A 24640-nucleotide genomic window follows, 5' to 3' on the forward strand; every position below is an offset into this window, starting at 1 on the left:
TGGCCTTGCACCCCTCCTGATAGGGGACCCTGGACCCCCCCAGGATGGAAACAAATGCTCTGAACTCAAACTTATCTTCACATGTAAATTCTTCAAATGTGGCACTTTAGCACGACTTACCAGACCAAATGTATGTCTTACATTTATAACTATCTGTGTCAAGGGATGAGAGGGTGTCTAGGCCAGTGGTTCTCAACTGGTGGGTCGGGACCCAAAGGTGGGTCGCGGAGCTGTTTTCAGTGGGTCATGTGCATGTGCTTTTGTTTTGTTCAGTTTCTTGCTTCTGTCAGATGTTTTGCACGATATGAGGTACAAAACATTCGACAGAAGCTGCACCGTTTTTTATGAAATGAATCTGATTGGTTGAAAAATATCAGGAAATTGTGTCGCTATTTGTCAGTGAAGGAGTTGGTGGTGGGTCCTGGGGCTAGATGGTTTGAGAACCACGGGTCTAGGCAACATGTGTATCACTGCATTGTCTGTTCACTGAACCTTTAAAAAAAATGCATAATGACAAATAAACTGGATTGAATTGAGATTGCACAGCGGCACACACTCACACACTCACACACACGCCCTGTAGGTTTCTAACAGGTCAACCCAGTCATGGTTTCTGTCAAAGCAGAACAGAAACTCAAGAAGAATTCAACTTTATTCTGTATTTTATTGTAATTGGGAGCAGTTCAGCGTTATTTCTTTAAATCAACAGGTGGCCGTCAGAGCCCCTCACTCTCTGCTGTGGTTGGTTGATAATCATCTGACGTGCTTTCTTCCGTTTAGGATTTGATGTTTTTAGTGTGAGCCATTGTGGAAAAATGTGCAAATCAGCATTTTCCTGAAAAGAGAGAGAGAGAGAGAGAGAGAATGGCATTAAAATAAAAGCTGTCTATAAAATAAAAACAGACAAGATGAAGATGTTAATTTATCTATGGATGTATTAGACATGTGGGGTGTAAATCCCCCCGCCTGTCCTTCACTCAGACACTTTATAAAGGTCATTATAGTGCTGATGGTGTTGTTATTATCGCCTGTTGTGACAGAGGCGGGTTTAGGATCGGGGCACACGCTGATTGGACGTCATTACCCCCCCTGTGTCACGATGCTTCCGTTCTGTGGGTACGCGCATGCGCAGCGACCCCTCTCTCTTCTTGATATTTTATTTACTCCCGAAACCCAAGATGGCTCCTGTGAATGTCTCGGTCCCATAGCAAATCGAGGATGCAAGTAGCTGCCGGAAAGACAACTTTTCCCCCGACCGACGCGTCCCGTGGAGTTCACATCGTGGAGGTCCTGAGGGTCGTGTAGGCAGCTACAAGCCCCCCCCTCCCCCCCACCCCCACCTCAATTCGGAGTAGTTTCGCGAAGTAGCTTCTTCTCCTCGCTGTCGCTTGTCTGTCCGGAGCGGAGGGTTCAGACGAGGCAGGCGGCTCACACAAATGGCCGAGCCGAGAAAAGTGCAGTTTGTCACCCTCTCGGCCTTCGCACCGGGGGCCGCCGCGGAGTCCAGGAAGCGCCGGCTGCAGGAGGAGGAGGAGGCCGACTTCAACTTCGGGAGAGCCGGGGAGGTCGAGGCAGCAGCGACCGGGGCAGGAGGAGGAGGAGGAGGAGCCGCCGCCGATGATCGCCTCGGCGAACCCGGCGACGGGGACGAGAAGAGGGCGACGGTGCGGCTCAACCTCTCCCTCTCCGAGCCCGACGACCGCGCGTCCGTCGAGTTTAATTATGGAGAACTCATCCAACACCTCAAGGTAGGACCCCCCCCCCCCAAACCCCACACCATATCAACATGACGAGGCCGGCTGGTTAAAGTGTTTGTGCGGACTTGTCATTGCCCAGTAATGGAGTGGGGGGAGTGCACCTTGTCCTTTTGGCTGGAAGTGACCATTTAGTGCGCACACAAAAGAGACAGCTTTCCAACTTCAGCTGCGCTCCTCCAACACGTTTTTTTAAAAAAAAAAACAGGAAAAGAAGAGGAGACCACCTTCACCTTCCTCTGCACATCAACATTAAAAACCTGTCTCTCTCTCTCTAGCTGCTACCTGTGTGTCCCTTTCCCACTCAGACTTGCCCAGCAACAGCTCAGTCACACAGCCATTACAGCACTTTGAAATGCCACATGCAGTTTGGCCCTCTGGCTGCGGGTGATAGATAGATGAGAGAGCATTGCTGATGGAAGTACCAGGATGTAGCATGAGGGAGAGAGAGAGAGAGAGAGAGAGAGGGGGGGAGAGAGAGAGGCAAATGTCAGAGCATGGAGACCTCATTTTAAATCTCTGCTCTTTACTATGATCCGGTTTCTGCTGTGTTGTTTTTACATCAGAGGGGGAAAAGTTTGCAACATGACAACATATTATTTATTTGTTTGTCATCTTTTTGTGTTTCAGTCAGATTTAAAGTTCGCTTTCTTCCTGATCAGTTTTGGAAGATGTGTGGACACAGAGTCAAAGTATAAATGGTCAAATATGACTCCAACACAAGTTTAAAAGTCGCTCAGTCATATTAAAACTTAAAGTTAAATTACTCCAGTATTCACACTACTCTTTTAATTTTTGTATTTGATGATGCGTGAGTTTATTTAGAAAACTTGATTTACATTTTTTTTAAACTCATGAACTACAGATTTACAGATTTGCGACTCCAAAATAAAATAACAAAAACATTAAGAACTAAAAAAAACCTGATGAGCCAGGAGACAATATTTTACATTTCAAACAGTCAAAGTCTGCGTTTGCAGGGCGCAGGTGGCCTAGCGGACCGGGTCAGGTTGCGCCACATGTGCAGAGGCTATGTGATGTTTTCCATTTGTATTCAGGAGTCGAAAAATCTGAGTGACAGGTCTGATACGTCATCGGGAACGCCCCATCCTGAAGTTGGAATTCTGAGCATTTGGAGAAACTTCATTAGTCCGAGTTAAAATCCAGCATGGCCGCTACGTAGTGTCGTTGTACTCGGTCTCAAAACTACTTTCTGCAGGTTTTACTCGGTCTTGTCTCGGTCTCAGACTGGACGGACTCCGGATTTTTTAAAAACAAGACCGATCAAGACCACCACTGATTTGTTAGTGCTACATTTAAAAATGGAGGTCAGCTGGATCGCACCATTAATCCTCAAAGCGAGCGGCCCGGGTTCGAGTCTGACCCGTGGCTCCTTTCCCCGCACGTCAGTCTGTCCGCTGTCCTGTCAAAATAAAAGCCCCAAAAATTAATCGGTTACACTAAAAAAAAAAATGGAGATGAACGATGTACAGGTACGGCAACACCACGAAGACAAACAACACGCACACACAGTTTATCGTCTTTGTGGTCGGATTTTAGAAAAGAGAATAAAATTCATCGGCTGACTGTCAGAGCGAAAGCAGCGAGTAACGAGAGCGTTCATAGAAATGTGGTCGAGTCAAAAGTAGAGATGGGACGGGTCCGATATTGACATTTTACATATCGGGTATCGGACTGACGGCGCCGATCCACATCACAGATCAATAAAAAATGAACTTGGTCGGCTCGCTCAGTCTCACTCTGAAGACGTTCAGACTGAACTGTAAGATGTGTCCACAAGTCGTCTCCATGACGACGAACAGACGGCTCCTTCTTTAAGATCAAAAGTTTAATTCTTACACTTCAGTTTGAAAGATTTATTTTGAAAACCTGACAGTTGTTGCTACTTCCTGTTTGTGTGTAAATCCAGCACAATGCATGGCAGCTTCGGGACCTTACACGTAACCAAGGGCAACTGGTGCTGGTCGACTTCCTGATCTTACTGTGTGTGGAAACTCGAGTAAACTAACTTTGTGACCGTCCACCGCTCCTGATCGACCTTTTCCTCACCTCGAGGTTTGTCAAGCTCTGACGTCTCATCGTCCATTTTTTCTCTTCCAGGTCAAGAAAAATCCTCCGAGTGTGACTTCAGCGCCCAATCCCAGCGACCCCTTCGACGACGAGCGAGAGCGGCTACAGGTGGAGGCCATGGCCAAGAAGTTTGAGAATAAATATGTAAGTTATTCTTGCACGCTGCTTTGGCGCCGGATGTTTTCTGTGGGGGGGGGGGGGGTCATGATGAATCGATGGATAAGAGACACGTTACAGTCGATAAATAAACTTAAAGGTTCTCTCTGGAGGACGGACTGTGACGTGGTCAAACTCTTTCTAAAGGTCTAAAAGATCCTGAGAGGAACTTTGAGTTTGTGGCGCCCCCCTGTGGACAAAGTGATATTTGCAGATTTTATCCACTACATGCTTAGCTCGTGTTTTTATTTTATTTTTAGATTTACTTCAGGATATCTTTGTGCCGTTATTCAAAGGTGGGACAGCGGGGAAACGAGCCGCAGGTCACAAACCGCTGTGAGGACGGCAATCCTCTGAACACGGGGCGCGCACACCAACCGCTAAGCTAACCGATGAAAAAAAAAATAAAAAAAACTCCACCTGCGGTCTGCTGTGGAAAACATTAAAAGAAAACGTCCGACCCTTCAGTGCGCCTTAAATCCTCTCGTCTCCCCGCGTGTTTAAAAGCTGTTTTAGTCGAGGACTAGAGAAAAGAAGAAGAACGTACTCACCGCTCAGCGTTAGCGTTTTTTAGATCTCGCCGCTCATTTTGTGGCAATGTTAAGCTACGAGCTAACGTTAGCATGCTAACACAACAATGCAGGCCACAGGTGATCGCAGCTCGGGCAAAGGACGATTTTTGTCCTGAGTGAACGTGAGTGGTGAGGAGGGGTTGGAGGTGTGTCTCTGGAGGAGAGCGGAGGCTTCAGTATGGAGGAGGCGTGGCCTAAACCACAGTTTGTTTTGGTTTCATTGTTGAGCTCAAGGGCGACATCTACTGGATCAGAAAGTGGAACATTCCTCCTTTTTTTAATTGAACGTTTCATACGCAGCTAAAGACTCGTCACAGGAGCTTAAAGGTTTCTGTTTATCTATTTCTTTTTTTAGGGAAACACGGGGAAGAAGAAGAAGAAGGACAGAATGCAGGATCTGATCGATATAGGCTTTGGTTATGACGAGACAGACCCCTTTATAGACAACTCAGAAGCTGTGAGTACCCCTCACTCTCAGAATCACAATCTGATTTATTTATCTGTCACATGTCTTTCTCTCCGCCCTCCTCCTCCTCGCTCCTCATCCTCTCTTCTCTGTTCCTGTCCACATTATTCCTCCGGGGTTAAATATTTATCTCCTGGCCTGAAGTTTGAATACATTCAGCGTCCCCTCTAAAGATAGATGCCCCCCCCCCCCCCACGTCTTTTAACCGACCTGAGACGACGTTCTGAAACCGTCCTCATGACTCATGAATGTATACGAGCGTCTTGTGTCCACACAGGAATATGTGATGGTTGTTGTCGCTCAGTGTTCACACTCTCTCTCTCCCTCTCTCTCTCTCTCTCTCTCTCCCCTCTCTCTCCCTCTCTCTCTCTCTCTCTCTCTCCCCTCTCTCTCCCTCTCTCTCTCTCTCTCTCTCTCCCCTCCCTCTCTCTCCCTCTTTCTCTCTCCCTCTCTCTCTCCCCTCTCTCTCTCTCCCTCCCTCTCTCTCCCTCTTTCTCTCTCTCTCTCTCTCTCCCCTCTCTCTCTCTCTCTCCCTCTTTCTCCCTCCCTCTCTCACTCTCTCCCTCTCTCTCTCCCTCGTTCTCTCTCTCTCTCTCCCTCTCTCTCTCTCCCTCTCTCTCTCTCCCTCTTTCTCCCTCCCTCTCCCTCTCCCTCTCTCTCTCTCCCTCCCTCTCTCTCTCTCTCTCCCCCCTCCCCCTCTCTCTCCCTGTATGGATCCTCTCCCCTCGATGATAATTGTTGTGTTGTTTTGATGTCTGTCCTTGCTTCACTCACATATTTGCGGCGCCCGTTTGACCCTTCTTTCTGTTTTGATATTCTCAGTAATGGGATTTTATTTCTCTTTCTGTACCCTCGGGGGGGGGGGGGGGGGTTGTGATTCTTTTTAGTGATTTATTTATTTTGGCGCACAAAAAGTCGTCCGTTCCCAGCGGCCGACAGACGAACGGCTCGGCCTGCCTTTTGAAACGTTGACAAAAAAACATCATTAGTAACTCAACATGTTCTGAAATCCACAGACGGCGTCCGCTTTTTTTTTTTTTTTAATTCAAACCGTCTTCCTTCTGTTGTTCCTCGCAGTATGACGAGCTGGTGCCGGCGTCGCTGACCACAAAGCTGGGGGGATTTTACATCAACACCGGGACGCTGCAGTTCAGAGCGGCCTCTGACTCGGAGGGAGACGAGGACAAGGTGAGACGACCTCCACACACTCACCTGACAAAACAATAATTTAATATAAAAAATACAGAAATCCAGGTGAAGAGCCTTTTCCACACACACTCCTGACATGATCTAGAAATGTAGACGGCCCCTGAAATGACTTGTTCACATCCCGAGAGGGCGGGAGGATCTCAGGAGGCGGGGTTAAAGTCTCCCGCTGCGAGATTCATCAACAAGTCATGAAGATTTTAGGAGCAGTCTGTTCTCAAATGTTCAGGAGTGACGTCAAAGCCGCATGCTTTCTGACCCGGACGCTCAGACTGAGGTGTGTGTGTGTGTGTGTGTGTGTGTGTGTGTGTGTGTGTGTGTGTGTGTGTGTGTGTGTGTGTGTGTGTGTGTGTGTGTGTGTGTGTGTGTGTGTGTGTGTGTGTGTGTGTGTGTGTGTGTGTGTGTGTGTGTGTGTGTGTGTGTGTGTGTGTGTGTGTGTGTGTGTGTGTGTGTGTGTGTGTGTGTGTGTGTGTGTGTGTGTGTGTGTGTGTGTGTGTGTGTGTGTGTGTGTGTGTGTGTGTGTGTGTGTGTGTGTGTGTGTGTGTGTGTGTGTGTGTGTGTGTGTGTGTGTGTGTGTGTGTGTGTGTGTGTGTGTGTGTGTGTGTGTGTGTGTGTGTGTGTGTGTGTGTGTGTGTGTGTGTGTGTGTGTGTGTGTGTGTGTGTGTGTGTGTGTGTGTGTGTTCTTGTTTCAGAAGAAGCTGAACGACAACAAGGAGCAGGTGATGAAGAAGAGGAAGAAGAAGGAAGTGAACAATCTGGAGGAGAAGAACCTGAAGAAGAACAGCGGACCCAAACAAGGGTGAGAACCATTTATTATTACACTGGGTTAAATGCTCGATTCTGATTGGCCCTCTGAAGCACAACACTGAAGAACAATATTTGAGCACGTTTCTGCTCGTGGAGCTTATTAGAAACATGCAGAGGCTTTTTAGGTCGGGTACAATCACTTCTATCTGAACCACTTCTCTTGCCCGCTTCCATCGCTGCAACACCTGTTGACCTGATAACTGCTCTCATATCTGACAAACCGAGGGGGGTCAAAAACGGCCGTGTGGGGGGGTCGCCTTAAAAGCGCCTACCTTCTCTGGTCTTTGAAATGTCAAAAACAGTCGGCCATTGTTGTTTTTTTCCTTCCTCTGCTTTTGGATTAGTGAGCCCCGATGAAAACGAGATGATGACGCGTTTCTCCGATCTTCCCTTCGCTTATAACCCCGCCCCCTGTGTGACTTTGTGCTCCTCTCCTTCGTGTGTGTGTGTGTGTGTGTGTCCTCTCTGACTGTGACTTGCTCTGACACATCAGCCACCTTCCAGAAATCGCTCTTATTATCTACGCTCAGATAGGCCGAATACTCCTGTCGCCATTCTGAGCACAACTTCCAAAAATAGCTCCTCAGCCATCGCCGCCGTGCCGTTATGACACAGGGGAAGTTCTGTGTGTGTGTGTGTGTGTGTGTGTGTGTGTGTGTGTGTCAGATATTTCAGAAGCACAATGCAGGTTAATCCCTCTGCATCCTTGCCGCTCCTCGCTCCGCTAACGTCTCCGAGCCGTTTTTTGTTGATTCCTCTAATTTGTCAGCGGAAGAATATTTTTTTATTTGTAGGATCGTGGGCGTTTAACTTCTGCAGCTCATCTCGGTGTCTCTTACACGACAGTGAAATTTACTGTGATGCAAAGATTGTTAAACATTTTGATAGTGCAAGTTTTTAAACGATAATCTCAATTATTTTAACGCTGTGAATTATTAAAAAGTAGAAAAAAAGAATACATAGCAATGGATCTTAAGTCGTATTTTAGGGCACATTCACAGTCGGCCAGGTTGTCCTGTACCGTGCTTCCTCGCCGCTGAGGTGGAGGTCGGAGCAGGCCGTGTGTTGCACCCTTGAAATGAACCGGTCAGAACTCGTCCATCTTCACTTTTAGCAACTTTTATTAAAGAAATGCTCCACAGCTTTACACACGCTTCGTTTTTCAGCCTACACACACCTCTGTGTCTCCTTCACTGCACCTCTCTTAAAGGGCCAGCGTCTTAATCTTAACAGGTAGATAAAACACACAAAGCATTTACTGTTTACTCTTAGAAATGTAAATTAACTTGAGTTTAACTAGACATGAAAAAGCATTTTCAGCGTGTTACACGTGCATGAATGAGGACGGCGGTTGGTTGTGGGGACGCACGCTACAGTCTGATGGTGGAGGCTGGTCGTCAGGGGCATCGGGTGGTAGTAGAACCCGATCATCTCGCTGAAGGTTGAGGGAGCTCCGTCTACTCGAGAGCCTCTCACAAGCGTGCCAGGGCCGTGGTCACTCGCTTTAGTCAAACAAACTTTACTTTAGCGGTGAAGCGTGCTCGAGTACGGTACAGATTGTCGAGTGCGAGTGCGCCCTTAAACATGAAGCTGCAGCTAAAGAATCAGCCGCCTCTTTCCGCTATTCATGGAATAAATGAACTAGTGGGCTGACAGGAAGTAGTGAAGTCAGAGGTAAAAAAGTGTCACATGCAGCTCATTGCTATGACAACGTAAACAAGGAGATCAATAACGTGTAAATGTCACATCCTCACTAAGAGAGGCCGCCATAGTTCAGGACTGAGTTTTATGATTTCTGTGTTTTCCTCCCGCAGAGTGACGGCGCTCAGCCTCCACCGGCCGGAGAAGAAGAAGAGGAAGAAGCTGATGAAGGACTCGCTGTACTTGGCGGCCATGCTGCGGCGCTTCACCCGGGAGAAGGAGGACATGAGGAAGAGGAACCCCAACATGGCTCACCTCGCCCTGGTGGGAGGCGTGGCCAACAAACAAACGCACTCCACCAACTCGACCAACCACCTGTTGGCGTCTAACTCTGCCCACCTGCAGGGCGGCGCGGCCGGCAACGACCTCTCGCTCGCCGACCTCACGTCGGACCCGGCGGTGATGTCACTGCTGGGCTCGGCCAATGAGAAGGAGCTGCAGGATCTCCTGGGCGATTTGGACTTCAGCTTGATGGACACTGACCAGCAGCACGCCATGGTGGCTGCGAGGGAGAACGGCATTCTGGGAGTTGGAGTTCCCGCTCCAAAAGGAGCAGCAGCAGCAGCAGCAGGAGGAGGAGGAGGTGCAGGGCGAGGTCTGGGGTCTTCCAGCGGTCTGTTTTCCCCGCCCCCGCTGCCTAATGGACTGCCCGCCCCTCTTATTAAACGCATCGAGGACCTGCGGGCGGTGAGTCAACGCCGTCTGTGGGCGGCTGCAATTACCTGTGAAGCGTCTTTACTGAAGAATAACACAAACACCGTTCAGCTCAGGAAGAAGCCCCCAAATGTTTGTTGTTGTTCAGTCCGGCTGGAGGAGACTCGTCTGAAGTCGAGACGCGGCTCCAGGCTGAACCCTCGGGCGCTTTATGTAACCACATCAGCCTCGGAGGAAGTTGTTGTTTTCTCGTTGCTCTTCATGTCTCAGTGTTACCGAGTCAGCATCAAAGCAGAGAGGTGTTTGTAAAGTTTAAAAAAAGAGGCAGTTTGAAAAGGATGAGGCAGAGGTGAAGAGGAGGAAGAGAAACAGAAATGTGTTCTTCAGTATTCAGCATGTTGGATAACGTACGAGGAGGTCGATACATTTCAGAGAAGACGGGAGAGTTTTACTGGAAAACAAGAGAGAGCGAGTCACTTTTTAATTTTTGCTTTTTTGATCTGGTTTGTGTGAAACTGTCCGACAGTTTGGGAGTATTTCATCCGGAGTTATCAGCTTTGTTTGTGCGGACATGCAGATATTAGACTCTCATTAGAAAATCAGCAGATCATGCCGCCATTCTTTTGGGCTCATATGTGATTGTAACTCCTAAAGGTCCTTTTAGATTGGATGTGGTGTGCCGCTCTCAAACCCGTTCATCGTCTAAATGTTGCATGGCGCTATCTGCCGCCGAGCGGAGCGCAGCACAAGGTCGTGCTTGCCGTTGTTGTGCGCTGTGTTGAAATTAAAGGGATACTCCGTTGAAACATGAATCTGTGTTGACATTGGGTCATATATGTAGAAATGTGAAATACATTTTGAAGTTGGCGCCTTCTTGGCCGAGAAAAGGCAGAAAGTGTCTTTTTGGCTCGTGGATGAAAGACACCAAATCCCAGAATGCACAGCACCGCAGGCCACTCCCACTAAGGTCATATATTTACAGACATTTACTACAACACATAAAGCCGTTACTGATTCAGAGATTTAGGCAGCAGCCAAAACACAACACCGGCCTGTCGGCAGCAGCCGTCTCTCCGCTATATTTATTTTTTCTCCATCATCATCTTTCTCCATAGAGCCTGTTAGCGTAGCTTCCAAGCAATATGGCGGACGTTAAGTTTGGATTCTGGGAGTGAGTTCCCACCCACTGATCTGTGATTGGTCTGTAGCTTCAGTGGTCGAAAATATGAGGAACTAGCGTTATAGTTTCACCCCGCTAACCGCAACAGCTTCCAGTGACGCAATATGGCGATTTTTGCGTCACTGGAAGAGCTCCTTTACAGATTTAGAAATACAGAACTTTCCAGTCTCAGGGGAAAATGAGGGCGGGATGCACGACCCTTCAAAAATACTACCAGGTTTCTAATGATACAAAGATTAATGCAAATGGGTGAAGTATCCCTTTAAGACAGAATGCTGTATGGACTGTATGGGAGTTGATGGTTAAACGTGTCCTGGATGTTTTTATAGAAAGTAAAGTGTCTTCACAGCTCGGTATCATCGGCGTTTATCTTTTTGTGCTTCATCATCTCTGCGACGCTGACTCGACCTTTTTTCTCTCCCGCAGGCCTCACGGCAGTTTGATCAGGAGGGCCGCAAGAAATTCTTCACCTTGGACATGAATAACATTCTGCTGGAGTGAGTAGGACAGCTCGCTCTCTCTCTCTCTCCTCTCCTTCAGCGTCTCTCACTCTTCTTCTGCAGATTTCCCTCGCCACCTCTCCTGCTGTCTCAAAGCCTGTCTCTCTCTCTCTTTACGTTCACACTCGTCTCTCTCTCTGTAAATAACCTTTAATTTAAACCCCCCCCCCCCTCCTCTCTCTCTCTCTCTCTCTCCTCTCAGTATCGAGCTGCAGGTCCAGGAGCAGCCTCCTGAGGTGCGTTCAGACATCTACTCGCACATGGAGGCCTTCGTCCCGTGCAACAAAGAAGCCCTCCTCAAACGCATGAAGAAGCTCAGCCTCAACATCCAGGTGAGAGACTTCAAAAGACCTCGACCACATCTTAGAAATAGAGCTTTCACACTTGCAGAAAACTGCTGATATTTCCATTTTCTCCTCGAGCCTCCTCGTTTTTTTCCCCGCAGTCAGTCAGTGTGAGCTGATGTGAGAACGCAGCAACATCAGAAGCTTTCAGCATGTGTGAAAGCTCTTTTTAATAATCTGTTATTTACGGGGATTTGTCCTCGAGGAAGAAAACATTTCTTCTGACCATTCGAGCTCCATCGTTCAGCTCCTGTGGTCTCACCTCCTCCAGACCCTTCACTTCACTTCGCTCTCTTTTTGGGGGGTCTCAGTCCTCGGCTGGTTTCACCGCCTCTTCTTGTTCTTGTGCAGGCTGCAGCGAGGACTGCTGCTGGAAACAGGCGCTCAGATGTCTTTTGTCACGGACCATTTCAGTCTCATTGTTGACAAAATACATCAACATATTCCCCCACTCTCTCTCTCTCTCTCTCTCTCTCTCTCTCTCTGACTCTCGCCCTAGTTTTTGCGGTGTGTCAGGCTCCGTCGCTACCTGTCAGCCTGTTTTCGGTCAATTCAACATGTTGAATCGGTCTGTGAGATGAATCTCTCTGATTGGCTGTTTGGAGGTTTCATTTATCTCCAGCTCTCCTCTCAGGTTCAGTAAAGCCCCTTGAGCATGCCGCTGTAGTCTCCATGCTTTCACCCATTAATGCGCTTTCTCCTTATTTGTCTCCTCCTCCTCTTCTTTTCTTTTTCCACTAAAAGACCAAGGGCTGACAACGCCAGCGTCATCTTCTACTTTTTATCAGACATTATTCTCCATTAGTAGACGACCTATAACACGAGTGGTGAGCGACAGCGGTGTGAAAATGGTCTTCTCGTATCATAACAACGGACTACCGCCCCCTGCTGGCATGGAGAGTTATTTCCTCTCATGCATGTGCAGAACGTACGTGGTGTTTGGCTGTCGGCTGGAGTCTTTGCGATGTGTTCAAGTGCAACTTTTTGTCCAAGAAAAAAGCGTTGTGGTTTCTTCAAGCCCTTTATTTTTTTTACCTTCACTGGGTTGTCATTATTTCGAACCTTTGATACTATTCTAGTAAAAATCAAAAGACCTGTTTCAGCAGGAGCTCAGTCTGTAGGGACTCGGGTTGGGAGCTGGACGGTCACCGGTTCAAGTCCCAGTGCGTCCCAAGTCTGGGAATTGGTCTGATCGGGAAATTAACGATCTCAAATATAAAACGTGCTGTGTCGGTCATAGAGCGTCTGTTGTCAGCAGACTGTTGTCATGGAGACAGGCCGGACCTGCAGCGCTTTTCTACTTAAAGCATAAACGCTTCATGCAAGAGCTCCCGAGTGCACAGCCAGAGCTTTTCTGATCGGACAAAACGCTAGCTGGACACGGGGCCTGAATCCAACTTCTTTTCAAACATGAAGTGTTTGTTTGTTTTGTGTTTGTTTGCTTTAAATCATTTTGAAACACGCACTATCCGACAGTTTTGAAGAATTGAATATTTTGACAACCTCTCTCTCTCTATCTCTCTCCGTGTCAGGACGATCGACTGCGGGCGCCTCTGTTGAAGCTGAAGCTGGCCGTGTGCAGCTCGATGCCCGAGCAGATCTCCAGATACAACATCGACTGCATGGCCAAGGTGGCAAAGTAAGTAAACCTTTAATTTATTCATTTAGTGAGAGGAGGACAGGAGAGTTAGGACCTGAGCGGGCGAGCGAGGAGATCCTCCACATCGACTCCTTCTGCACGTAGCCACGTCTGCATGTGAGAGGAATATATAATAACGACGCCAAGATGCCAGAGTTTAAACTTCCATAGTGTGAAAGCCCTTTAAGTATTGAATATTTTTTTTTATATTTTTATATTTTTTTTTTCACCTTTCAAACTCCATCAAACATCCAAACAATAACGATCATAAATGGAGACGTGTTTCCTTCAACTACAAGAACTTAAAGATTTTTAAAGAGGACGTATTATCCCTCTTCTCCACCTTTTCAAACAGTCCCCCTGTGGTCTAAATGAAACATCTGTGCTTTGAACAAGATATAACATGAATCAAGCACCAGAGGAGGTTTGTGACCCTGTACAAACCAGCTCTCTCAGAACGCTCCGTTTTGGTGTGTGTGTCTCTTTAAATGTAATGACCCTGCCCTGAGTTTTCCCCGTAGACATCACTCCTCTGTAGAGAGAATAAAAATGGAGGACCTGCTCAAAAGTTTTGCTCTAGTCTGGGGGTGGAGTCCATGGGTGGAGATATCAGGGGAGGGGATTTTTTTCTGACCAGAATCCCACTGTGACATCACAAGGAGAGCACATTTGAAACTGAGCATTTTTCTCTGTGTTGTAAGACTTACGCAGACCACAAACAAAGGACTGGATTACCAGATATATGTTCAAAAACACTGTAGAAGTTTTCATGACATGTCCCCTTTAAGGTGATACAATAAAGCAACTTCTACTTGTTTGTGATACATGTATGTGTTCTGTATGACTTACTGTGTGTGTGTGTGTGTGTGTGTGTGTGTGTGTGTGCGTCCTGCAGGCAGCAGTCAGAAGAGGGCGATAAGAATGGCTCGGAGGAGGAAGATGAGGAGAAGCCCGGGAAGAGAGTGATGGGCCCTCGGAAGAAGTTCATCTGGGACGACAAGCTCAGGTAAATGATCCAACCAATCAATGCATCCCACTCGATCGTCTCCTCGTTAACATTTTAAAACATGTGAAGACTCGGGTTTGTTCTGTTGTGCAGCAGAGAGGAAGTGACGCCTGAGAAACAGTCTGCTCCTGCTTTCTAACTCCAAACGTTTAGTGTTCAGCTTCATCAGGAACATAAATCAGACTTTGTTCAGCTTCCTCTGGAGCCATTCAGCATTTTACACCTGTTTCCCCCCCGTCTCCACAGAACCTGCAAACAGACGTTTAAATGAACTGTGCAGGGCCGATACGGATGTGGAAAATCCTGAGTAGAGAATTAGTCTTTTAATGGAGTGAGAAAAACCTTGAGAGCTGCTTTTCAATCATCTTTCATGTCGATAAAAGCTTCCACAGTTTGAGAAAAGAACGTCTCTTTTTCACAGTCATTATCACCTCCAACTGCCCTGAAGAATAACAGCCTATTCAGTCATTATGAGCTCAACACCTGCACCTGCATGCTCAATGACTTGTGCTGAATTGATCGTGTGTGTGTGTGTGTGCGTGTGTGCGTGTGTGTGTGTGTGCAGGAATCTGCTGTGCAGCTTGGTGCGCGTGAAGCTGAGCTGCTATGAGATGGAGAACCAGTGCTCTCTGTCTGTGGAGGACTACCTCAAGGCCTTCTTGGAGAACGAGGTCAAACCACTGTGGCCCAAAGGCTGGATGCAGGCCAGGTTTGTGTGTGTGTGTGTTCATGTGCTCACATAGACTTTGTATAAATAACAGCTGTTGAACAAATTCCTTCATGTTGATGATGCAGATCAACAGACTGAACCTTACCCTCAGTCAGGGAGTTTGTTTGTTTTGCGTTTTTATGTCCAGCAGAAAAATCTTTAAAGGTCACATATGATTCTAAATCTACTTCATCATTTATTTCAAACTCTAATCTGTGTCTCTATCTGTCTTCAAACCCCCCAATGATGAGAAAAGTCCATCCTCTCAGTCTTCTGCCTGCTCCACTTTTCAGAAAATGTGTGCTCAAACAGGCATTTTGGAGGTTTTCCCTTTATGACATCACAAAGGGCAGTAGCCCCTCCCCCAGGTGGGTGACACTCCCACAGCTAGGTGTTTGTTCTGCTCTGTGAGTCTGCCTTCTCAACGTAAACAATAGGACATGGAGCGAGAAAGCCCGTGTACACCCGAGCCCTTCCAGAGAGGGGGCGTGGTCAGACACAGCTCATTTACATATTTAAAGGTACAGACACAGAAACAGCCTGTTCTAAGTAGGGCTGAAATAGAGGGGTTTATAGACATGATCAAATACAGGATCAGAGTGGATTTAGAACAAGAAACTTCACACACATGTTTTGAGGAGCTCTGAGACTTATTTAAACTGGTTGAAGAGGAGGAGGACATGTGACCTTTAAGTGATTTATGTATTCTCACTGCTCTTGCAAGCTTGTTTTTATTCAGTGGATTTAAAACTTCAGTGCACGATATGTGATTTGTGTACGATAACTGCATTTGAGGGCTCAACGCAATAAATGTGTATATCTTTATTTATCTCTAAAGATCTAAGAAAGATATTGGCCGATGTATATCCCCCCAGAATCATGTATTAGTCGGGCACTAGTTGTGTGTTTATCTCATGGTTGTGTGTTTGATCGTCTCAGGATTCTGATGAAGGAGAGTCTTTCTGTTCACTGTCACCTCACTGGAAACCTGTAAGTATTCACTTTACCGCACACAACTCAATTCAAACGAGTCTTTGATTTCTCTGTTAATGTAAAACTGAATGTGTCCTGGCATGTTTCTGTACAGAGTCAAGAGGAGAGTGGTGCCCGGCCCCAAGGCCAAAGCCAAGGTGAGTTACAGCTCATATCACGTCGTTGTATCCACATTCTGGTGTTGTTTTTCTTTATCCATAGTGATAATGCAATCCTAATCCATTCACATGTATCATAAAGAGAAAGGTCAATGAATATGGAACAACTGGTGGAACACCGCTTCATATTTCCAGATGGATATCACTAGCTAACGTGACCATCAGTTAGTAAAGGTATCTTACTATCTGATCAGACATTAAGGAAACATGTTGAAGTGCTGGCTTCTCTGACAACAATGCAGCAGCCAGTATGTCCTCCTTCTAACTTTAGATTCTGCTCCTGAATGCTCTGGATTTGTTTGGACCAGAGAAGGTAGGCGCTTTTAAGGCGACTCCCCCACACGGCCGTTTTGGACGCCCCTCGGTTTGCCAGATATGAGAGCAGTTATCAGGTCAACAGGTGTTGCAGCGATGGAAGCGGTCAAGAGAAGTGGTTCAGATAGAAGTGATTGTACCCGACCTAAAAAGCCTCTGCATGTTTCTAATAAGCTCCACGAGCAGAAACGTGCTCAAACTAGGATCAATATTGGAGATGCTTTTGAAAAATGGAGAGAGGTTAGAACACAGAAAGGTTTACAGACCCATGCAGAGCTGGATAAACACTGAAGCTTCAGAGTCCACCACATGGTGACCTGAGTGAGCATGGACTCTAGAGAGGAGGGGGGGAGACAGCGCTCTACTATGTTTAGAATTTAGACTGCAGTACCCGTTTTAAACACTAGGGGTCAGAGTTACATACTGCTCCTTTAAGATGTTGAATGCTAGCGTTCACTCGCTTACATAGAACAGATTACTCAACTGTTAGAATAACTCAAATGATACGTTGTGTCTTCTGTTCTTCAGGAGGCTCTCTGGATTCACAAACCACCGCTCACCATGGCCTCCAACCCGTCTCTGCCCAACTACACATCCGTTCCGACCTCCAACCGCCAACCCGGCGCCTCCTCCTCCCCCTCAGAGCCCATCTGTCTGTCGGACTCTCTGGACGAGGATCTGACCGCTCCGTCTCTGGACTCCATCTCCCACGCTCTGGCCCTCCTCAGCAATGCATCCAAGGGCCTGGGCCTCACGGACAGCCCCCTGTCCCCTCCGCCCCTCCAGATGCCCACCTCCTCCCCTCCCCCCGTCACCCCTCACTACCCGTCGGCCTCTCAGCTCTCCGCCTCGGTCTCGTCCACGACGCAGTTTCAACACTCCCTGTTGAAGGTGGAGACCGCTCAGCAGGTGGCCACGTCTGCCGGAAGCTTTCCCACGACGACAACAACGCTACAAACCTCCTCGTCTACCTCCGCGTCTCCTGCCGTCTCCTCCATGGCTCGCGCTCAGGCAGCAGGCCTGTCGCTCGCTTCCAGGACTGCAAACGGTCCCTACGGCCAGCTCAAAGGGTCCGGCGCTGTTGGCCAGTCCCAGACTCAGAGACTCGTTACCATGGCAACGCCCAATCAAAGGACAAGCACGGTGATGGCCGGAAGTGGCAAGTTACACCCGCTCCCCTCCCCGTCCCCTCCAAAGCAGAGGCCGCCTCCCACAGCCTCCCCTCTGCTGCCCCCTCACCAGAAGGGCTTTGTCAGCCCGATGGGCATGCTGGGAACTATGGGCGCCCCTCAAGGACTCGCAAAGAGCTGCGCCAAAGCCGGCGGCGTCAGCCTCAACGGCAGCACAGTGAGCAGCAGCCTCACACCTTCTTCCTCGCCTTCCTCTTTGCCCCGCTCCGTCTCCACCACCCACCTACAGTCCTTCTGCTCGCCCTCGCCTGTCTCCTCCTCGCCCTCCTCCGCCTCGCACTCCGCTCAGAACAAACCGCACGCACATCATCATCATCCGCAGGCCAACTTCATCACCCCGATGCAGGCCACCCTCACCAAGTCGTCCCACAGCAGCAACTCCTCGTCCATCATCAAGCTCACCCCTCGACCTCCTGCGCCCACCCCGCCTCCCTCCTCCTCCCCGTCCCCGTCGTCCTCTCCCTCACACTTGCTCTCCCATCAGATGGTCCCAACGCAACAACAACAACAACAACAGTACACCCCCAAAACCACCAAAACTTTCCGCGCCCCCTTCAGCGTGTCGGGCTTCACAGGAAGTCAGAAATCTCCGTCGACGACGAGCATCAGTAGCATCAACAATTCCAAAAACAACAAGGGGGGTGTACTGGCCGTCTGCAGCCTCCCAGGTAAAACTCCCTCGTCTCCCGCACCTTCGGTTTCCGTCAATCACGGGCAGAGGCAGAGGATGGTGGGCGGGGCTAACCAGAGCTCAACCGGAAACGGATGGGCGACTTCAGGAACTTTGTCCACCCCCTCAACAACGTCACACCTCTCACAGGTGAGTTCATCCAAAACCAAAAACAAAAGGTGCTGTCAGTCAATTAAAATGTTTTAATCACGATGACTCCCAGTCGAGGCGAGGATTAAAATATTGATCATGTGCCACATCTTGTAGCTTCTTGGGTCGAAGGCCAAACACATGATATTGGATTTTGTGGTGGCCAATCAGAATTCAAGAAGGGCTCAGGCCACCCTGGCTGTGCCCTGAATCAGAACCCTGCTGATCAGGCAAAATTACCTGAGTCCATCAGGCTCTCCACTTTAATACTGATGTGACTCCTAAAGCCCCGATCAGTTCGGTACGGTACACATTTATTCGTCAAAAGTCGGGAATGGTACCAAAATAAGGGATCTGTACTGCCCTACTTTTTTGGTACCCTTCTGTTGGGGTGCCAAGGGTACAGATCCGACCCTAAAGGGTCCCTTTTGTTTACTGAGTCCTGTTCTTCTTCTTTGTTGAACTTCATTAATAGCAGTCTACACTGTGTTGATGTCACACTGTTACACAGCTGACGCAGCTATCTCCATCTGGCTTAAACTCCACTTAACAAATAAGGGTACTGTTGGCTGCGGAAAGGCAAACAAGTTCAGGATATACCGTACCAAACTGTACTGAACTAAACCTGACCGTATGCAACATTACAGATGCAGATCCAGACAACTTTGTTTGCACTTTGCATATGAGCACTACTTCCTCTCAGACACTGCTGTAACGTGCAGCTGGAGGTCTTCTCTAAATAGTTCAGGTCTAACTTTAACTCAGTTTTAAATGGTACATAGGTTTTCTATTCCTGCACGGGTTATGTAACTTTTCTTGGTACGTCTAATTTGGTACAGGTTTGATTTGATCTATGTAGGGGCTTCTTTAAATCTGTGTTAGTTTTAAAGATGACATATTGCCCCCCTATCCATATTATTCCACCTTTTCAAACAGTCCCCCTGTGGTCTACATGAAACATCTGTGCTTTGGTCAAAATATAACATGAATCAAGCACCAGAGGAGGTTTGTGACCCTGTATAAACCAGCTCTCTCAGAACGCTCCGTTTTGGTGTGTGTGTCTCTTTAAATGTAATGACCCCCCCCCCTGAGTTTTCCCCGTAGACATCACTCCTCTGTAGAGAGAATAAAAATGGCCGACCTGCGCTAAAGTTTTGTTCTAGGCTGGGGGTGGAGTCCATGGGTGGAGATACCAGGGGAGGGGAGGGGATTTTCTTTTACCAGAATCCCACTGTGACATCACAAGGAGAGCACATTTGAAACAGAGCATTGTTCTCTGTGTTGTAAGACTTATGCAGACCACAAACAAAGGACTGGATGGGTTTATTTCACATGTTGTGGGTCAGTAGACTCTCAGGTTACCCAAATATATGTTCAAAAACACTGTACAAGTGGATTCTTGCTCTGACCTTCTTATCACTGCATCTCGTTTCTGCAGGTATCAACAGCAGGCTCCTCCCTCCTGGGCAGCCCCTCCGCGCTGCCGCTGGGCTTTGGCATGTTGGGAGGCCTGGTGCCTGTCACGCTGCCCTTCCAGTTCCCCTCGTTGCTCAATTTCAGCCCTTCAGGAGCGCCTGGGGTGGCTGGCATGGGCTCAGCCCCCAGCTCCAACTCAGGATACCCCTTAGCACAGAGCGACCTAATGGGTGAGGACTCAGATCTCTCCTTCAGTCATGATCTTAACTTTGAGTATATTTTTATTTTTTAGTGCCTTTTTGAAAGCCAAAACAGACTGCAGACTCAGCAAGTAGATAATTGTTTGTGGTTTACTTTTCCATAATGAAATAATAAGAACGAGGCTATCCTGCTGAAATCTATTAACACACATAACCGGACATCACTGGGCTGGAGTTTAAAGGGATTCAGGGCGCACTCGCACTCGGCAAAGTTGTCCCGTACAGTGCTGAATCACAATAAACTGAGAAAAGCGTTTCAAAAAGTGATCAACTGGACAAGTTAACATATTCAGAATCTTTATATTTAAACTCCAACCTTTTTGTAAAGTGAAACCAGCAGGACGTCCCATGTGTGTGCTGCGTGTCACATCTCACCGTGGCGCCCTTTAACCCCGTCTCTGTGTTTTTTTTAAACCATTGTCTCCCTGGTCTTTGTGTCCGTCTCTGTCATCTCAACCTTTTGTACACGTCTGCCTTTTCTTTGATCCGCTCCTCTCTTTTGTTGCTGGTCTCCACATTCTAACTCTGCGTTCCCCTTCATCATCATCATCATCATCATCATCATCATCATCATCATCATCATCGTCATCATCGTCGTCGTTATTATTGTTGTTGTTTCCGTCTCATCCTCCCTCCGTCTCTCCTCAGATCTGTATAAGAGTCTCCAGGCAGGGTCGCAGGCTGCCCTACCTCCTCATTTGCAGCTTGCTTTCTCAGGTAATCTTTCTGCATTCCTCCTCCTCCGCTGTGTCCTCCATCGGTGTGTCACGTCCACCTGTCGTCCTCTGCTGTGTTGTTCGCTCTCTAACTTCCTGCCTGCTTCAGTGTGCTTGATGTAAACTTGGCATGCCTCTGATTGGTCGGTTAGATGCATGTTGTTTGTTGAACAAACTTTGAGGACTCAGATGTTCAGATTGTCTTTGATTTGAAAGAAATCACAGTGACATGAATGTGTTTCGATTTATCAAGGGGCTTTTTTTACGACTTCATGTTAGAGACAGGACCGTGGATAAAGTCAGAAACCGGGGAGAGAGAGGAGCCACAGGTCGGATTCAAACCTGGGCCGCCTTTCTGGAAGATTTAATCCTCTGTACATGGGGCGCTCGCACTAACCGCTAGGCTACCAGTTGATTTCAAAAGTTTAAATAACAGCTTAGTGATTTTTATGAACCCAGACCAGGTCAAAGAACCATCTAAACATGTAAACCAGGACCCGCTTGTTCAGAAGTAATCCAACAGGATCACAACGATCTGATAGGAGCAAATTAAATCATGATGTTCAAAATAAAAAATGAGATCAGATCAATCCTGAATAAAATCTCCAGTTTCTGATTTCTGAGCATTAAAGTCAGGACCATCCTGCAGCTCTCTACAATGTTTTGAATTTGGGCTGCAGTACCCATTTTAAACACTAGGTGTCAGAGTTACATACTGCTCCTTTAAAAATATAAATGATTATAAAAAGAAGTTGTCGTTTAAGTATTTAGAGGTCGTCATCATCTGAGGGAGCCAGATTTGTGTTTTTAACAATTTAAAGTCCAGATGTTCGGTGGAGAAGAGAACAAACAGCTGGAGCCAAACAATCATCCAAACTTTGGTTAGGCGTAGTGGTGTGCGATATAACGATCTTAGATCGTGAAGGATTTGAACGTGCTGACGATCTGCCAAAGCAGAGAGATCGTAGAACCGGGGTTATGTGTTTATTCTCTCATGCTGCAGTTTATGCTCCTACACAGACGCGTCTCCCCCTCCCCTTCTGTCCCCTTCTGCTCCTCAGTGGTGAAAACGAAACTTAAGAGTAAAGTCCACAAAAACCACTTCATCCCGGTTACATGCAACTGTTGTGATATTTTTCCAAACCGACACGGCGTGAGCAACAGTTAACTTATTTGCATAGTTTGGAGAGTTAAGTTTACATCTCGGATAGCGACACAAGAAACCGTTTAACGAGCCGGAGAGACGTTAACAGTCTGCAGAGAGACAGACAGAGAGGAGCTCAGACAGACAGTGATGAGAGATATAACCCCGGTGTTTCAAATGTTGCTGTCAGTGTTTTCTGCTCTCTCTCAGTTTTTAAAAGTTACTAACAAGCCTCTTGTCTAAAGATCAGTATGAAAAAAATCATGATCGTGATTTTGGCCAAAAAAAATCGTGATATGATATTTTTCCCATATCACCGACCTCTAGGTAGAAGTGAGACAAACACGAGCTGAACAGTGTAAACAAATGAGGAGAACTAGTGAAGCATTAGATGTGGATGTTGCGGGGAAACATCCCGAGAAGTCGTCTCACCTTTTTCCTCCTCTTCACTCAGATGCCAACCAAAGCCAGGGCGGAGACATGAAGAGGAAATCCCACTGACCAATAGCAGCGCAGGACACCACAGCCTCCAGGACACATCCACCAATAGGAACCTTCGCTTTGATTGACTTGACAGGAGTGTTGTGGTATGAGGGGGCGGGGCATCACTGCGCCGCTCTCACAAAGTGGACCTAAAGGAGGAGAATCCTCGCTTCAAGCTTCAAACGATGAATTAATGAATCTGTATTTTCTAACTACCCGGGTATGAGAACAAGACAGAGTGAATGATGAGAGAACTTTATTTGTTCCGCTTCTTTTTATTTTTGTCAACATGTTTACATATGACCGACCTTGATCACTGTGGAATGAGCGAGGCGGCGGTGGAGGTGGAGGTACAGATGAGATAGAAGTACGCTACGTAATATAATTTGTATTTAAGTTTAAGTGGAGAAACTTTTTTTGCTCTTCTGCAGTAAAAAGAGAAGAAACAGACGGAGATATGAATTATTATTATTTTCGTCTCAGACGTGGGAATCTTTGTGTCCGTAGACATTTTTTATCGTTGGTCACCTCTGCTCCCACAAAGACTGTTAAGTAGTAGCTTAAATTAAAATGATAAATTATTTGTAATTTACACAGGGACGACATGTAGTGTGTGTGTGTGTGTGTGTGTGTGTGTGTGTGAGAGCCGTGAGGTTGATTTGAATGTGTGTATGTACATAAAAAAACAAAAAACGATATACTGTTAATTTGTTTCCAGATTTATTCTAAAGGAACGGGTGACGACGTGTTTTCCCCCTTTTCACAATAATGACTGCGTGTACGTGTGGCGCCCCTCTCTCGCCCCGTGTGTTCTTGGTGCTGTCTCATCACACTGGACCTTTTCTGGATTAAAGACTTGAATTGAAAATAAAAAAAAGTTATGGGCTCCTCCCCCCCCGGAGACGAGGAGCCGCCTGTGAGAGAGGGGAGACACGTCAGGATTGTAGCCTACTTGAATTGTTTTATTTTTTAGAGTTGTGAATTTTTATTTTTTATTTACTTTCTCTGATAATGACTCAAAGCGACTTAATATAACACAAAGCCTTAGTTTATAAAAGTATGACAAAGATCTATGCAGGACTGTAAAACGCTCAATGCAAAAGTGCAAGTCGTCGCTTGGCTTTCAACCTCTACTCGACTCTGTCAGTGCGTCTCTGGAGGAGTGAATGTGTGTACATGTTGAGACTCTTTTTTTTTTTTTTTTTTACGCTCGTGTGTTCAGACAGATGATAGGCACATGTTGGAGGCCGACGAAGTCAGCAGACAGGATAAGTTTCAGGGCACATTCAGACGTGTGCAAAAAATATAGTCATGCTCGACGTGGACGCTGATAAAGACCAGATACTGGATTTCAGTTACCTGCTTGAGTGGTCACCAACAAACACTTTGAGGCTACTACAGTCCACCTTCACAGAACTCTGACGACCCCAGATGTTCAAAACACATCGTCAATCATTTAATAGTTTTTCTACTGTGTTGCAAGTAAACATTCATCTTAGAGCACATTTAGGCTTTTTGACAGACTGAAAAAAATACAAATATATTAATAGATGAACAAACAGTTGATAAGGGCTACGATGCTAACAGCTGCATGTGAATAAAAATCATCAACAGTTAAACCTTTTTTTTCAGCTAATTTAAAATTAGGGATTTAACCCTCTACAACTAAAAATTACAACCAACTCTTTTTTTGTTGACTTCTGTATTTAGTGTGGCTACAAAGTCTGTTTTATTTTCTCCCCATTCTGTTGACAATGTGTGAATGTAGCATGCTGAGCTTTTATGAATTTATTCTCTAAGAGAAACGTAATTTTTAAGAAGCAGAGTTTGCTAGCTTAGTCGACAGTTTAACAGATTAAGCTGAAAAAGATTAAAAAAAATAAACCTTGTGTCTGTCTGAACACACCTGTTGTGACACCTTCCCTGTATTGAATACCTCCTTTGACAGACACCGTTCTTCCTGAGTCTCTCTTCCCCTTTGTGTGTGTGTGTGTGTGTGTGTGTGGCTGCACCGAGAACGGCGCCAAAGATTGATATGTAGCTCATAAATATAAGATGGGGTGTAGCCAGTCAGTGTGTGTTTGAGAGTATTTCGACATTTCCCCACAAAATGTTAAAAAAATAAACTCCTGAGTGTCGACGTGTGGTTCATCAGGATGTCATTGTGAAGTCCTGTGACTGGAGCAGTGGGTGACATCTTATAAATTGTGATTTTTTGGGGAGGGGGGGGGGGGTGTCTAGGGGTGGGGGAGGATAAAAACGACAATTTCGTGATTAACTGGTTGCTTAATTTGGTCTTTTGTAGATTATTTTTGTGTGTCGATTATGAAATTAAACAAAACAGGTGGTTTTCACGATGA

The 24640-nt window shown here is 46.8% G+C and overlaps 1 protein-coding gene across 5 annotated transcripts; it reads left to right on the forward strand.

The window, feature by feature from the left end:
- Positions 1-1122: 1122 nt before the first annotated feature.
- ubn2a (ubinuclein 2a) lies at positions 1123-24640 on the forward strand. 5 transcript variants are annotated; one of them, XM_061062259.1, is made up of 17 exons: positions 1123-1748; positions 3876-3989; positions 4929-5030; positions 6117-6227; positions 6938-7044; positions 8867-9440; positions 11014-11084; positions 11290-11419; positions 12964-13070; positions 13966-14076; positions 14642-14785; positions 15725-15775; positions 15873-15915; positions 16780-18261; positions 19700-19907; positions 20586-20654; positions 22252-24640. In XM_061062259.1, the coding sequence occupies exons 1-17, from the start codon at positions 1437-1439 to the stop codon at positions 22296-22298; spliced, it is 3783 nt and encodes a 1260-aa protein (XP_060918242.1). In that variant the 5' UTR covers positions 1123-1436; the 3' UTR covers positions 22299-24640. The 5 variants fall into 5 exon arrangements, with proteins under 5 accessions (XP_060918242.1, XP_060918250.1, XP_060918259.1 ...); XM_061062267.1 differs by having other exon boundaries at positions 6941-7044; XM_061062276.1 differs by lacking the exon at positions 20586-20654.

This window comes from Labrus mixtus, chromosome 2 (genome assembly GCF_963584025.1).
Source record: "Labrus mixtus chromosome 2, fLabMix1.1, whole genome shotgun sequence".
Classification (NCBI taxonomy): Eukaryota; Metazoa; Chordata; class Actinopteri; order Labriformes; family Labridae; genus Labrus; species Labrus mixtus.